The sequence below is a fragment of the Sceloporus undulatus genome, chromosome 5 (genome assembly GCF_019175285.1).
Source record: "Sceloporus undulatus isolate JIND9_A2432 ecotype Alabama chromosome 5, SceUnd_v1.1, whole genome shotgun sequence".
Taxonomy (NCBI): Eukaryota; Metazoa; Chordata; class Lepidosauria; order Squamata; family Phrynosomatidae; genus Sceloporus; species Sceloporus undulatus.
The window spans coordinates 50391819-50406664 of record NC_056526.1 but is presented as its reverse complement, the minus strand read 5'-3'; the positions used below and the strand labels follow the sequence as shown (position 1 = coordinate 50406664).

Sequence of the window (14846 nt, the reverse complement as noted above, 5' to 3'; positions counted from 1 at the left end):
AGCTTCCTTGACCCAAGAGTTGTCATAAATCAGAACCAACTTGAAGGCACACAACACACACACACACACACACACGAGCCCCAATGTGGTGTAGTGGTTTGAGCATTGGACTGTCACTCTGGGAGACCAGGTTTTGAATCCCTGCTAGCCATAGAACCCCACTCTCAGCTTTAGAGGAAGACAGTGGCAATGGCATCCCCACTCAGTGGCTGTAGGATAACACAATTAGAAGAATAAAAGACCCAACAGGCATGCAGAGGGAACCCTAACTAACTGTGACTTCTGGCAGTCAGGAAATGCAAGGCAAGGCTGCTTCCAGCCCCCAGGTATGGCTCAATAACCACTTTCCACATTAGGGCATGTTTCCACCCAGCATGACCAGATGGCCTCCTTTTCCAGGCCATGTCCTCCATTTCAGCCTTTTGTCCAGGAGAAATTTCATAACTAAGAAGCATAAATTTATTTGGCCACACCCTCCATTTTTTTTAATATCCTCCATTTTGTGGTGCCTTGTCCCCCTCTGTGGAAGGTGGTGACCAGATGTCTTCTTTTTCCAAGACATGTCCTCCACTTCAACCTTCTCTCCAGGAGGAATTTCAAAATGTCCTCCATTTGAGCACGATTTAGAAGTATGAATTTATATTTATATGAGTGTTTTCTTTGGTCATGTCCTCCATCTTTATTTGGAATGCCCTCCATTTTGCAATGCTCCTCTGTGGTGAGGACATCTGGTCACCCTGTTTCCATAGCATGATCAGAAGTCCTCCTTTTCCAGGACATCACCTCCATTTCAACCTTCTGTGCAGGAGGAATATCCAGATTTGTCCTAAATTTGAAGTATGGCTAAGAAGCACAAACTTATATTTCTAGGAGCATTTTTAGCCTATATGTGGGTGTGTTCTCCATTTTGCAATGCTTTGTTCTCCTTTATGGTGAGGACATCTGGTTCCTCCTGGCTCCACAGGGTGACCAGACCTCCACCTTTGTCCGGACAGGTCCTCCATTTGAACCTGTTTAGGAGGAATGACCAAAATTGTCTTCCATTTGGAGAAGTAGCTTTTATGTGGTCATGCCCTCCATTTTTGCAGTGTTTTGTCCTCTTTGGAGGTGAGGACATCTGGTTCCCCTTGTTTCCACAGGGTGACCAGAAGATCTCCTCCTTTTGCCGGACATGTCCTCCATTTCATCCTTCTGCCCAGGAGGAAATGCCCAGAATTGTTCTCTATTTGGAGCACGACTAAGAAACAGTGTTTTCTATGTCTAGGAGCGTTTTGAGCCTTTGTCTGGTCGTGTCCTTCATTGTTGCAGTGCCTTGTCCTCCTTTGCGGCGAGTGACATTTGCTTTGTGACAAGACTTTCCCCAGACATGTCCTCCATTTCAACCTTCTCTCCAGGAAGAACTGCAAAACGTCCTCCACTTTGAGCAGGGCTAAGAATGTCGATTTCAAGGAGGGTCTGTAGCTTTTATCTGGCCATGCCCTCCATGTTTTTTTTTTCCTTTTGGCGTTGCTTTGTCCTCCTTTGCAGTGAAGAGGACACCTGGTTCCCTCTGTTTCCACCTGACTCTGTGGGGAGGAAGGGAGGGAGGAAGGAAGCCCCCTGGCCACCCAGAGCCAGCCCGGCAGCCTCTCCTTTGTTCTCCTCCCTTGCCCCTCTCCCACTCCCAGGGCCCCCTTGACCCTCTCCCCCCCTCAGGCCAGGCCTCTCTCTCCCCCTCCTTCCCGCAGAGTCCAGACAGGGCTGGAGGCGAGGCGGAAAGCGAAAGCCAGGGAAAGAGGGGAGAAGGGGGTGGGTCTGTGAGGGGAGGGGGTGGGGCCAGGGGGCGGGGCCAGGGGAGGCCAGGCTACGCAGGCGCGGAGGGGGAGCAGCCCCACGCGGGCTCTCGCCAAGCCTTGGCTCCGGAGCCTTCAGTCCGGCTGCGAGGGGGAAGAAGAGGGGAAGGAAGGAGGCAAAGGACCAGAGCCTGAGAGAAAGGGAAGAGAGAGGCAGAGAGAGGCAGCCAGGGCTGCAGCCCCACCTTCTCTTCCCTCTCCTCTTTCTTCTTCTTCTTCTCCTCCTCTGGTACCCAGCCCTCCCACCAGCCATGGGCTAAAAGGCAGCCAGCGGGCGGAACAATACAAGCAGCAAGGGGCTGCTGCTGCTTCTCCTGCTGCTGCCGCCGCTGGACTCAAAGGAGGCTGGAGGAGAAGGAGATGCGCGGGGCTGGAGGGCGCTGAGGGACCCACCGAAGAGGAGCAGCAGCAGGAGGCAGCGGGAGAAGCCCAAGGGGAGCCGGCGAAGGCGGGCGGCGGCGGCGGCAGGGAGGAGGATGATCGCGGAGTTGCTCAGCAGCGCCTTGGGGCTGGTCCTCTACCTCAACACGCTGGGCGCGGATTTCTGCTACGATGACAGGTAGGGGTCCTGGGAAGGGAAGGGAGGAAGAGAAGGAAGGAGAGAAAAAGGAAGGGAGGAAGGAGGAAAGAAGGAAGGAAAGAAAGAAGGGAGAAAGGAGGAAAGAAAGGAAGAAGGGAGGAAGGAAGGAAGGAAGGAAGGAAGGGAGGGAGGGAGGGCTGCACAGCCCAGGAGAACCCATTCCCCTGGCATCAGTCTTCTTCCTCTTCTCTTCCTTTTCCTCTTTTTCCTCCTCTTCCTTTTCTTCTTCTTCTTCTTCTTCCTCTTCCTCTTCCTCCTCTTTTATTTATTTATGTCTTACTTGTCTCTATTCACTTGCATAGCCCTGTTGGCAGATTCGAAGGGGTGTCCTACTGCTTATCTTTATGATACATTTGAAGGGGTGTCCTCCTCAAGAGTATAGAAGTCCCAAGACATCCCTTCAGATACTTCAGCAAGTAAATAAACAGAAGTCGTAGGACCCGCCATCAAATGTCTCAGCAGGGCTATGAAAGTCAATAAGCATACGTAGTAATTCACCCCTTCTAAGGTTTCAAGGAGGCTATATAGCTAAAGAAATGTAAGTAGTAGGACACCCCTCCAGATGGATGTAACGGAGCCAGCTTGTTTGCTGCTGCAGAGCATAGGATTCTGGAGCAAGGGATGTAAGCTCCAGGGAAAGAGATTCCGCCTCAACATTAGGAGGAACTTCCTGACAGTAAGAGCTGTTCGAGAGTGGAATAAACTTCACTCAGAGTGTGGTGAGGTCTCCTTCTTTGGAGGTCTTTCAACCGAAGCTGGGTGGCCATCTGCTGAAGTGCTTTGATTGAGAGTTCCTGCATGGCAGAATGGAGTTGGACTGAGTGGCCCTTGGGGGAGTCACTTCCAATTCTGTAATCCTGTGATAGCCCTGTTTAAATACTTGAAAGGATGCCAGATTGAAGATGGAGCAGGCTTGTTCTCTGCTGTTGGACCTGGAGCAATGGATTCACACTACAGGAAAAGATTCCACTTCAACATTAGGAGGAACCTCCTGACAGTCGGAGCTCTCAGGGTGGGGGGCTGGATGTTTGGTGATATACACAAGGCTTCTTCCAAAGGACTGAAAAGGAAGGTGGCATCTCTGGAAGAGTGGTGGAGTCTCCTTCCTTGGAGGTCTTTAAGCAGAGGCTGAATGGCCATCTGTCGAGGATGCTTTGATTGTGAGTCCCTGCATGGCAGAATGGGGTTGGACTGGGTGGCCCTTGGGTTCTCTTCCAAGTGTGCCAAGTCTAGGATCCCTTTCTGCCAACACAGAGACTCAGTGGGTTGTCTTCCTCCTCCCTTGCCTCCCCTTACCTTTGGAAGGAGCCTGGTGGGAAGGCAAGGGCGAGCTCCACCGGAGCAGGACACTTCCTTCCCCAGGTGGCGATGGCGATGGAGTAGTAGTTCCCTGGAGTATTTCCCAAGCACTTTTCTTGGGCGGATTCCCCCCGGATTCCCCGCGCTCCTTTTCTCCACCTGTTGAGGAGTATTGGGACCCATGGCTCCATCCCCTCGCCCTCCATTAACCCTCACTCAGCCTTCCCTTCCCACTTTGAGGGCCAAGCGGAGAGGGATCTGTAACGCTGCTGCCGAGTTATTCGACTCCGGTAAGGAAACCCGAAAGCCCAGCGGCAAGCGAGGCTTATCCCAAGAGACAATCCCTTTACTTTTCACTCCCTCTTTCCAGATCTTCCTTTGCTGGAGCTCAAGTTTTGGGTGAAGGGATGATCGCTGCTGCTCCAACCCTTTAGAAAGAGGCTGCACTTTCTCTTTCTTTCAAAGCCCCATGGAAGCATGGCAGGTCTGGGTTGTGGAAGGAGGAGAAACCTCAGTTTCGGACTGGCATTGGAGGAATGATCCAGTTTGACACCAGTTTAACTGCCATGGCTCCATGCTATGGAATTCTGGGAGCCAGAGGTGCCCCAACAAACTACCATTCCCAGAATTCCATAGCATGGAGCCATGGCAGTTAAACTGGTGTCAAACCGGATCATTTCCCCAATGCAGATGCAGTCTGGGGCTCTCCAAAGAGAAAAGGGTTGGGATCAGTTCAGCTACCAAAGCCAGGTGGTCTTCCTTTTTCAGACCTGCAGATGTATGTAAGGAGTGACATTCTGCCCATGCTCTTGTTGGTGGTTGTACTTAAATAGTGGCATTCAAGAATCTTATCCTGGAGCCAAATTTGACAGAGCTGAAGCCCTGGAATGGAAGCCCATGCTATTTGACTTTACTCATAGTAGTGGTGTATATTGTGTGCCTTGAAGTCATTTCCAACTTATGGCGACCCTAAGGTAAACCTATCATGGGGTTTTCTTGGCAATATGTGTTCAGAGGGGGTTTGCCATTGCCTTTCCCTGAGGCTGAGAGTGTGTGACTTGCCCAAGATCACTCAGGGGGTTTTGTGTCCAAGTTGGCAGTGCAGCCTGGCCCCCAGAGTCATAGTCCAGCACTCAAACCACTACACTACCCCAAGCATGGCTGTGAGTGTGTGTTCTGTGTGGGTTTGTGTGTGTGTGTGTGCGGCGCGCGCCTGTGTTTGCATGGACATTGTCCTCTATCAAGGTCTGCTGAGCCACCATTCAGAAAGCCTTCCCCTTGTGCTCCTTCCTCTGTATGTCCAACAATCCTTCATGCTAATTTGCCAAGATGAAGCCCTCAGGACTGGAAGTGGGTCTCTTTTGAGTTTGGGCAGCCCTAATGAATGTTGCTGAACCGTGGTGTTGAAGAAGCCGCCTTGAAAGCTTAGAAAATGTCACAGTTGTGCTGGTGCCTCTACCTTGCCTTAAACAGACCCATGTTTAGAAAACTGCTGAAAAGCTCAAGAAGCAATTAGAGAAAATTCCAATTTGTGCCTTTTTCCAGTGACTTAATCTGATTACAATTAAAGCAGATGCATAATTAAAATATATTAGGGAGAACAGCATGCTTGGCTGAGCTTATGAGCCATCCCGGGGTGTTTGCATGCTTCATTGACGTTAAACCATCCAAAAAGTGAGCATAGATTTACTCTGACAGCTTTTCATCAGCCTCCCCTCTCTCTCTGTGGAAAGTGAATGGATCCCCTGGGTCAGGGTGAGCTGCTTTTCAGCAGAGTGGCTTTGTATTGATGGGACGCTCCTTGAATTCTCATATATGGGGTAATATGATACTGCAGTGTCTAAAACTAAAAGTGGCTGGGGAATCTTACAAATGATACGTCAGCAGTCCTGCCTGCATATGTCCATTAGGTTACACTGTTTTCAACAGACAGTCTTGGATTGTGGCTCCAAAGATATCATGCTCTTGTGTGTGAGTATTACAGAGAGGGTGCACAAGGGCAAAAAGTGAGAGAAAGAGCAGCCTATCTTTCAAACTTTCAGAGGCAAGGAAGGTGCTGCTTTGTCAAAGATTGCTTTGAGAACCATTTGCCTTCTTCACACATAATCTGTCTGCACTTAAGTCAATTCGTTTCTTAGTCTTGAACTTTGTTATGCTTTCTGCTCACTGCTACTGCTATAGTTAGGTGGCTACTGGGATAAATTTATGATGCAGTCCTTTCATTTTCACATTAATGGAATGCCAACGCCTCTGTTTCATCTTTGAAGTGACAAACAGTTCAACCATTTAGATCTAGAGGCTCTTGTTTCCTAAAGGACATTCCCCTCTTCTTCCAGCTATTTGACAAAATCATTCAGCACACCATCATTTTAGTATTGCTTTAAAGGCTTATAAGTCATGTTAACAATAATCCTTTGCTTTGCGTATTGATGATCAATATAAAAGCCATATAAATAAAATCAAATTTGAAGGGAAAATTTGGTTCACATGTAAGTACTCTAATAGGCAGATGATATTGACTTGCCTCTTAAGCAACCTGCACTGTCTAGGCTGCACAAATTTTGTGCACCTGGTTGTCATTCCAAAGCATTAAACTTCAAAAGTGTTGATTGTACTTAAGAATAGGAGTATTGTTGGCATCTTGCCATTTGAACTATCCGGCAAAGACAACTACAGCAGTTTCTGGACCCAGATGGTCAGTTTATGGTCAGTGCTTTTTGCCTGTTTAAATTGGCTAATATAGTTCAAAATATTATCAGCATGATGAATACAGAGATCAAGCACTTTGTTGATCTCAACCTAATAGTGCCTTAATGGTATTAGAGAATGCTAGCAGCATTTGCATTGCAGCTTATGTCTTCCCCGCCCAGTCCTTTTAATCATGAGGGCCACTACTTAGTATTAAGTATAGTATTTTAGCTTAGTATTTTAAAATAAAGCTTGCTTAATTTATCTAAAAGCTAAATACATAAACATTATTGATTTCCAAAGTTCAGCGCCATGTGTGAACTGAACTGATTGATTATTGATTGTGCCATATGGAGCAAGGAGTACTTTCATTCACTACAGGAAGATGGAAGATATGAAAGGTGCAAATAGTGATTGTGCCTCTACTTCATCAGAAACTTCTTTTTAAGGGAAAGCCTAAAATATTTTAATTACAAACACAGAATTATGCTGACCATCCTGCTTAAAATATAACTCTGGGAAATGGAAACTGAGTAGAAAGCTGTTTGGTACTGTTTTCCAGATGGGAGAAGGATCATACTCCGGGCCTGAAATTGATCATTGCATTTATTGCACAAAAGTTATTGTGCTTTAAAATTCTGAAGCTGATGATCCTTTCAAGAGCAATTCCAGATTCCTTACGTTCCTGTTCTACAAAATGCAATGTTAATTTAGAGTGTTTTCTTTTCTTGATGCAGTGATCAAGATTACTATGGAAGAGTTGCCCGTAATTGCTTTCTGTCTTCCAGTAGGTTGCCTAAGATTAAGTGGTGTCATAAAACTGTTTTTACAGAAAGATCAATGTCTTAATGATAAAAAAGTAATGGAAAATAATGTGCAAGGCTGGCATGGAATAAAGGTAGTTAGAGTCTCAAAACACTCCATTGCTGTATTCTGAGGCCAAATTTCATTTTAAGTAAAATGAGGAAAATGAATCATTGAGTTCAAGAAGTTTCTTGAAAAGATCTGACATACTCAATGTCTCTCTGTATATAACATTGTTGAAAGATTCTTTGAAGGCAGGACACTATCGAATGCATATTTGAATCCTTCTAACTGGACCAGCTGCTGAAATTTGAAGTTAAGTACTACTGATTCAAAGATGTGATAGAAGAAAAATAAACCCTGTCTCTGATCTTACGGTGGTTATGAAAATGCATATCTTCTTAGGAGTAATTACAAAGCAAATAGTTACCCACTCCATTCCCTTTGTGACTTCTATGTTGTTAAAATCCTTGTGTTTCTAATTTGTTTGAAAAGATTAAAGGATTGAGTAAAGGTGATATGATATATTAAATACAGAAAGCCTAAAAATAAAATTCTGCCAGGACTATGTCTCATGGCATACATGGGATAAGAACAGCAAGATATCACATAGGTTTTTGCAACAAGTGAAGAAGGTACATGTGGAATCTGTTCCCATTCTGCTGAAACTTTTCCTTCTCATTTTATTACAAAACATTAATTGCTGAATTAGTTTCTTGGATTTCACTCAGGACACATGCAGTTCTCATTCTTTATAACTAAAATCCTGCGTGCTTCATGGCAGCTGAAAACACTTAACATAGCAGTTGGACTCCCATACTTGGAAAAACTGTTTTTATTTTAAATTACACTGATAGGTTTGGCAGACCAACAAGCCAGTATTAATACTGAGGGTCAAGTTATCAGTGTGATTTGTAATAAAAGGACAAGTGACTGTTAATATGTAAGTAGTGTGTGTATGATTTAGAGTCTGAGGTACATAAGGTCATAAAAACTGCGGTGAGTTTGCAGAAAGGTGCCCACCCTTACCCATTGAAGTGTTCTCTCAACAAACAGGGCATTTTACAGATAGTATTATTATGATGCCCTTTAACCTTGGGTCCTACAAAACTGACGACTTTGAAAGAACTAAGTTTCAGTGTCAACAGAGCCCCCCTGACATTTGTCATGTGGTATTTCATTTTGTACTTTAACCTATAGAATTTTGAGAGCTTTCATAAGAGATGATGTATCCTCTTACTGTTCTGCAAAGTTTCAAAAAGATCTCATGCACTGCCTTTCTCAGAGACTGTTTTTTCCTTCAATAACTGCATAGAATAAAAGAGATGTATTGTTGTCCTCTCTCACTACCTGTTGGCAGCATATGAAGCTGTTTCAGTACAGATAGATGTATACTCACTGCTGCTTTGTTAAATTGTAAAATAATTACAACCAGGCTTCATGAATCAACTTGTTTGCCTGGAGATTAATCAGTAGGGAACCCATTTTAATAAATAGGGCTGGCTTTGAAGGATATGCGGGGCAATGTTGGTGGGACCGAGAAGCTATTTTGAATGGTATTTAATTAATCTAGAAATAGGAAATGTCAAATCAAGGCTAAAATGCAGTTGTTAATTCCCATTTGACTGAATCACTTGGCTATACATGAGTGTTGGCTTACCATTCAGCAGTTCATTTGGTGGGTCGTGTGTAGTTGGTATTAGCAATTGGATTTAGATCTTAACCTTTTCTTTAACAATGGCCCGTTATAGACTGCCTGTTTGGGGCGGCCTGTAACTGGCCCTTTCCCTGCCGGATCAGGGCCTCAGCTGCCACAACGGCAGCCTCTGAGGCCCCGATCTGCCGCTTTCCAGGCTGCTTCCCCGCGACCTGGAAAGGGGTGTCCTTGGGGCTTGAAGCCCCAAGGACACCCAGTGGTGGCGAGGAGGAGGAGAAAGTGGCCGCTTGGGCCCTTTCTGCTCTGGGTCACTGGCACAGCCATGTAAAGGCTGTGCCCAGAGACGCAAAGGTGGAAGGAGCTCCGAAACAGAGCTCCTTCTGGGGCCACAGAAAGGGCACCCCAGGCGCCCTCGCACGGCCCCAGTATGTCACTTCTGCGCTGCCCCGTTTGGAGGCGGAGCGGTCATGACGTAGCCATGGTGGCACTTATGTGTATAGGGCACCGCCATTTTGTACGCGCTCTGCGCGTGCTAAGGTTAGGGGCATCAGGAAGTGACGTCCCTTCCTAATCCTAGTACGCGCAAAGCGCGTACTTTATGCCCATCTGTAACAGGCCGATGTTTCTTTTAACAATGTTTTTGAAGTGTAAATTGAATTAAATTTATTTATTTTACTTATTCTGACTGTGTCCTTGGAAACTGCCTATATTGTTATTTTGGTGATATGAAACTAGAAGGCAGTGGCAAACCCCCTCTAAACAAAATTTGCCAAGGAAAACCTTAGGGTCGCCATATGTAGGAAACAACTTGAAGGCACACAATGACAACAAGAACAACAACAGCTTCTAAATTTTAGTCAGCTATTTTATCAATGAAAAAATAGATCAACTAAATAAAGAGTAAGCGATACTAAGGTAGCTTAACAGTGTATTTTATTAAATGCACTCGATGGGATCTATTTTCCAGACAGGTCTCCTGGTCAGTGTGAAGATGCTTTTGTGGACCAAGGTTACTCCCCCCACCCACTTTCCCTAACCTGCTCCTTGGCGGCATACCCAGCTGGGAGGGCCTTAGCCCAGGTCACACTGCTATCCTCCCCCAGCCATGTTTCCGTGAAACATGCCAGGTTTGCATTTTCCTCCTCTAATAAATCATAGATTATATGAGATTTATTCCTGACTGTCCTGGCATACACAGGAGTAGAGTAAGGGTCTGTGGTATGGTTGGGATGTTCCCTGGTTCTATTGGGCTAACAGGGAGAGTGGAAGGCAAGATGGGTTTTAAGCATCGATCCCATCTTCCTTTATATTTTATTTTCACCCTGTTAACGCTATCCCCATTGCCCCACACTACTCCAATTGCTGCTCTGCAGGTAGGAACACTGATCTTATAGTTTTCCCCATCCTCAGTATTGCTTCCTCAATCATTCCCATCCCCATCCATTATTCAACTGAGATGGTATAATGTCAGTATATCAATATATAAAACTTTGGAACTGATTCCCAATCTGGCCTCTAGGTGTTACACAAAAATGCTCAAATTTGGAGAGCAGATGGTTAGCTTGTCTATCTTCTAATGGTTGGTTCCTAGTTGGCTATTCAAGAGGATAGAAAATGGATAGTAAAATGGGGGGGGGGGGACTCAAATTCAATTCAATATTTTTCTCTCCACCTCAATTTAAACCCTAATAAGTCATCCTCCTTCTCTACAATCACGGTCCCAGAGCCAAGACAGTCTTTTGAGGGTGCCGCTCTCACCAGTCCTGCCCCCTTCCTCCGCAGCATGGCCTGGTGTTGTGGGTGCTGGTTCTGGGGTTGAGTTTGGGGGACACCGGCCAGCTGGCTTTTGAAGGTGCCACTCTCACTGGCCCCATCCCCTTCTCAACACTTCCCAAAATAAACAACCAAAATAATAGTGAATAAATAGAAAAATAAAACAGGGAAAATAAACAACAGGGAAAACTTGGTAATGACATAAATGGAATGTTAAATGTTTGGACTTTTTAAAGAGATATTTTGCTTATGCTGAAAATTTGTTAATAGAGGCTCATCTGGTATCGACCTGTGGACAGAATTCCATAGATGGTGCAACACAACCTTATGTAGATTCAGCATGAGGATCTGCAATCAGTTCCTTGAGCACATTCAGCTGAATACACTGACAAAGCTCCTACACTGGGGAATCCTGAACATATGAAGATCTGGCATATGGATACATGGGGGCAGGTGTTATATCCATGCCCACATCTTCCCCTGGCCTCAGCTTACTCAGAACTCTGTGCAAGCAAGTTTGAATAACACCACATCACTTCAGCTAGAACAGACAGACAAAATGAGCAATGCTGCTTGCAAACATGGAAGAATGCCTGCATGTGTCTGGTGTGTTTGTAGTGTTTATGACAATAAATTGAAAACAACTTTTTGAACTCTCCTGTCTTTTCAAAAGGATGATGTATCAAAGCAAGAAGAAAAGGACAAGGGTGGCAAAAACTGTCAGAACAATCAGGTGTTTTATTGAGAATTGGGAAGTGCAGCTGGTGTATTTTAAGATTGTGGCAGGCATGTGCTTATTAAAGACTACCTGTACCCATAGCTAGTTTAGCAGAGCTAGTGTGTATGGTATCCCTTTTTATTTCTGTTAAATAAAAACAAATAACATGAGGCTTATGAGTGCTTAAAGTGATCATTTTTTTAAAAAAAGTAGACCCTGACTAGTGAGCTTTGTCCAGAGTTTTGCCAGTTCTTCAGCTGCTAGAGGCACACCTTTGACATGCACATCATGAACTGGGATTGGTAATAGTCTGAACTTGCAAGAAAACACACACACATGCACACACTTCATGAGATTTAAAATATGAATATTAAAAGCCTCATTGAAACTAAAGTATTAATGTAAATTACACCATGGCCCTGGTCAGTACAGTAGATGACAAGTTAACCATGAAGTAGTTAACCATTTTTTCTTTAAGGCTGGGTTTTATTTTGGGTTTATACTCTGATCTTTCAGTTGAAGAGTCATTGGATTTTGATTCGTAGCTTCTTTTCTTGAGTGATGGAGGTTGTAATAATGCAATTTGACACTGCTTTAACTGCCATGGCTCAATGCCAAACTACAATTCCCAGAATTCCATAGTATTGAACTTTGGCAGGTAATGTCAAACTGCATTATTTCTGCAGTGAAGTTGCAGCCTGAGGTATGAGTCATGGTTCTAGCATGTGTGCAAAGTATGTCTTGGGTGAGATTCAACCTTGAATTTAACTTTTTAATTGAAGTGCTAATTCTGTAGCTGCTAACCTTAACCTGTATCCTTAAAATAATTTGGAGCTGGCTTTGGAGTAATTATTTATTGTTGGCGTCTACTTGCTGGTCTTTGATTTAGCATCCTTTGAACTCTTTGTGTCTTCTTTTTTATATGAGTGACCATGTAGATTCTTCTTACTTTTTTTCAAAAGAGCTGACCAGATTGTCAAGGTAGCTTGTCCTGTTAACCAAAATCCATGAGTTGCTATTTGTTTTAAGCTCTTTGCTATAAGATTGGTTCAAAATGATACCTAGCAATATTTTATAGGGAATTTTGCTTTGATAAGAACTGATGGTGCTCAGAGTGTGAAAAAGGAAGATAAAATAGGAATAATATGGATATAGTCTTCTAGACAACTTCTTTAATTATAATGCAATCTTTCCTACTAAATACTTTACATTTTAAGGTACTTTATTTTTCATCAGTCTAATGAACCCTAGAAATAAAAAAGAAGTCAAAAATGAAAGCTCACTCTTAACGTAGTACAACTTTGTCACTCTTTGGGAAATACTGTTTTTTAACACCAACACCTCCCCAAATGTTACTTTGCATCAAGCAACAATTTTATTTTGGCAAAATTCCATCTGTCAATATTTTTCTCTTGTAAAATAGTTATAACAAGGACAGATTTCAGGCAGCAAAAAGTCCTTTGAAAAATAAGTATGATAATTTAGATTATGTTTATAAGAATCATCTATAAAGTTATAAACACACCACTAGCCATATACTTCAAAGGTCAGCATTTTCCCTTTCTTCCTTCTGTCAAATGATGGAATGAATCATCAGTGCAGTTTTCTTGGTAGAAACATTGAAATCCTCTGCAAAGTAATTGTTGAATTACCCGAAGCCTTCCTTCCTTGGAGCTATGAACACTGCATCAGTATGTCTTCCAGACCCAGCTCATCCTAGAAACAAAGACTGACAGGTAATTGAACTAGGATTTTCTGTATGGGAGTACAAACCATTACTAATAGACAACTGGGTTGGCTGGCAGGATTCTTTCTCTATTCATGGAGTTGTTGCTAAACAAAGGGAAGTTGAACTTTGACTTTCTGGTTTGCTAGTATGGGTGGCAGATTTATGAACAGCCATTGCTGCTTCAAATCTAGCATAAATCAGGACGAAATGTTATGACTTTAATTCTTTTAACTGGATAGATGGTGTTGAGTCATCCCAGCATGGACACTTTTTCTATTTGTTGAATAGAGGGAACCGAACACTTTTAGAAGCATGTGAATTGGCATTGCTCACAATGACACTGCTGCAGTGCTAATGATGCCTAAGCTTAGGTTTTCTAAAAGTGCCTAGCACATTTGTTGCTATCATTTCCCAAACATAGTGAAAATTTTCCATAAGCAGTTAGTTCCCTTTGAGTTAAGGGTCTATTTTATGCCTTTTAAAAAACAGAGTTATATAGCACAGTTGAAAATAGGTTAGCCGTGTAACAGTTTCATTTGATATGGTCTGTTTTCTTCTCCTCAAGAAGAGGATGTTCAAAGCGAGGACTTAGGTCAGATTTGTTGCCTTAACTTAATGCCTTCAACTGAGCACTGTATCAGCTTTGGTTGTTTTAGCAATGATCTTGATCACTTTGTGATGGAATCCTAGAAATGTACAAATGACTTGATATCTGTGTATTAATTAATCTATGTGATAATGTATACCTTTTAATTAAGGAAGCAATTGTTATAATAGTTATGACAATTTAGAACCCTTGCAATTGGCAGAGATCATACATGTGCCTTGCTATCAGGAGCAGTTAAGTAACATCCTCCTAGAAATAGCTTTTCAAAGCAATTTATAGTTAGTATATGTATTGTGAGTCTTGGCTGATTGCTGCTTCCAGCAAGTGGAACTAACTTGCTTGTGTAACAATCAGGCTCTAAGAAGAAGGGACTAGACATTTTAAGTAGGGTGATATGGGCAGCCTGCTGTCTACCTCCCTGATGCCAGCTTAGTTGGAGCCCTTATTACCTGATAGGGTTACCCCTCCCCCAAAAAAGTCCTTGTACTGTGGGTGTACTCCTGGACTTAGCCTTGAGTCTAGGTGCCCCAGTTTCAGTGATGGCAAGGAGTACATTTGCACAGTTGACACTAGTGCAACTGCTGTGTCCCTTTCTGGGCCTGATCTGGCTACAACGATACATGTCTTGATGACATTGCATTTGGATTGCTTTAACACATTCTATGTAGGGTTTCCTTTGTAAACTGTTGAGAAACTTTGGTGGTTTCCAAAATGTTGTGCCCAGACCACTGTCAAGGCCTGGCTACATCCTTGTTAAGTTTCACTGGCTACTGCTTTATCGGTGAGCACAGTTCAAAGTACTTGCAATCACTTAAATAAGTAATTTGTAGCTTAGGTCCAGAATTTCTGAGAGACCATATCTCCATATATGAACCTGTCCATGATGTATGATCCTCAGGAGTGGGCTATCTCTTGGTCCCACCATTGAGAATCCTCTAATGAGGAAACAGCCTTCTCAGTGGCTGCTACAAGGCTGTGGAATACCCTCCTAATGGAGGCTTATCTGGACCCTTTCTTCCAGCAGGTTAAAAAATCATTTTTTACACACACTTTTGATGATTAACTTGTTGTTCAGAAGGGTCTTTCAATGGGATTGTGTCCTGCATTTTTATCTTTATGCTATGTTTTTAAATGATTTTATCTTGTTCTAATTTATTTG

General features: G+C 43.5%; 1 protein-coding gene across 3 annotated transcripts in view; it reads left to right on the top strand.

The window, feature by feature from the left end:
- The first annotated feature begins 1879 nt into the window (after positions 1-1879).
- The window catches only part of TMTC2 (transmembrane O-mannosyltransferase targeting cadherins 2), a 231758-nt gene continuing 218791 nt past the window's right edge, over positions 1880-14846 (top strand). For all 3 annotated transcript variants that reach the window (XR_006104119.1, XM_042469025.1, XM_042469024.1), the window contains exon 1: positions 1880-2391. Coding sequence is in view for 1 of the 3 variants with exons in the window: in XM_042469024.1 (XP_042324958.1) it covers positions 2309-2391 (83 nt within the window). In the remaining 2 variants the exon portion in view is untranslated. The remainder of the gene's footprint in view (positions 2392-14846) is intronic.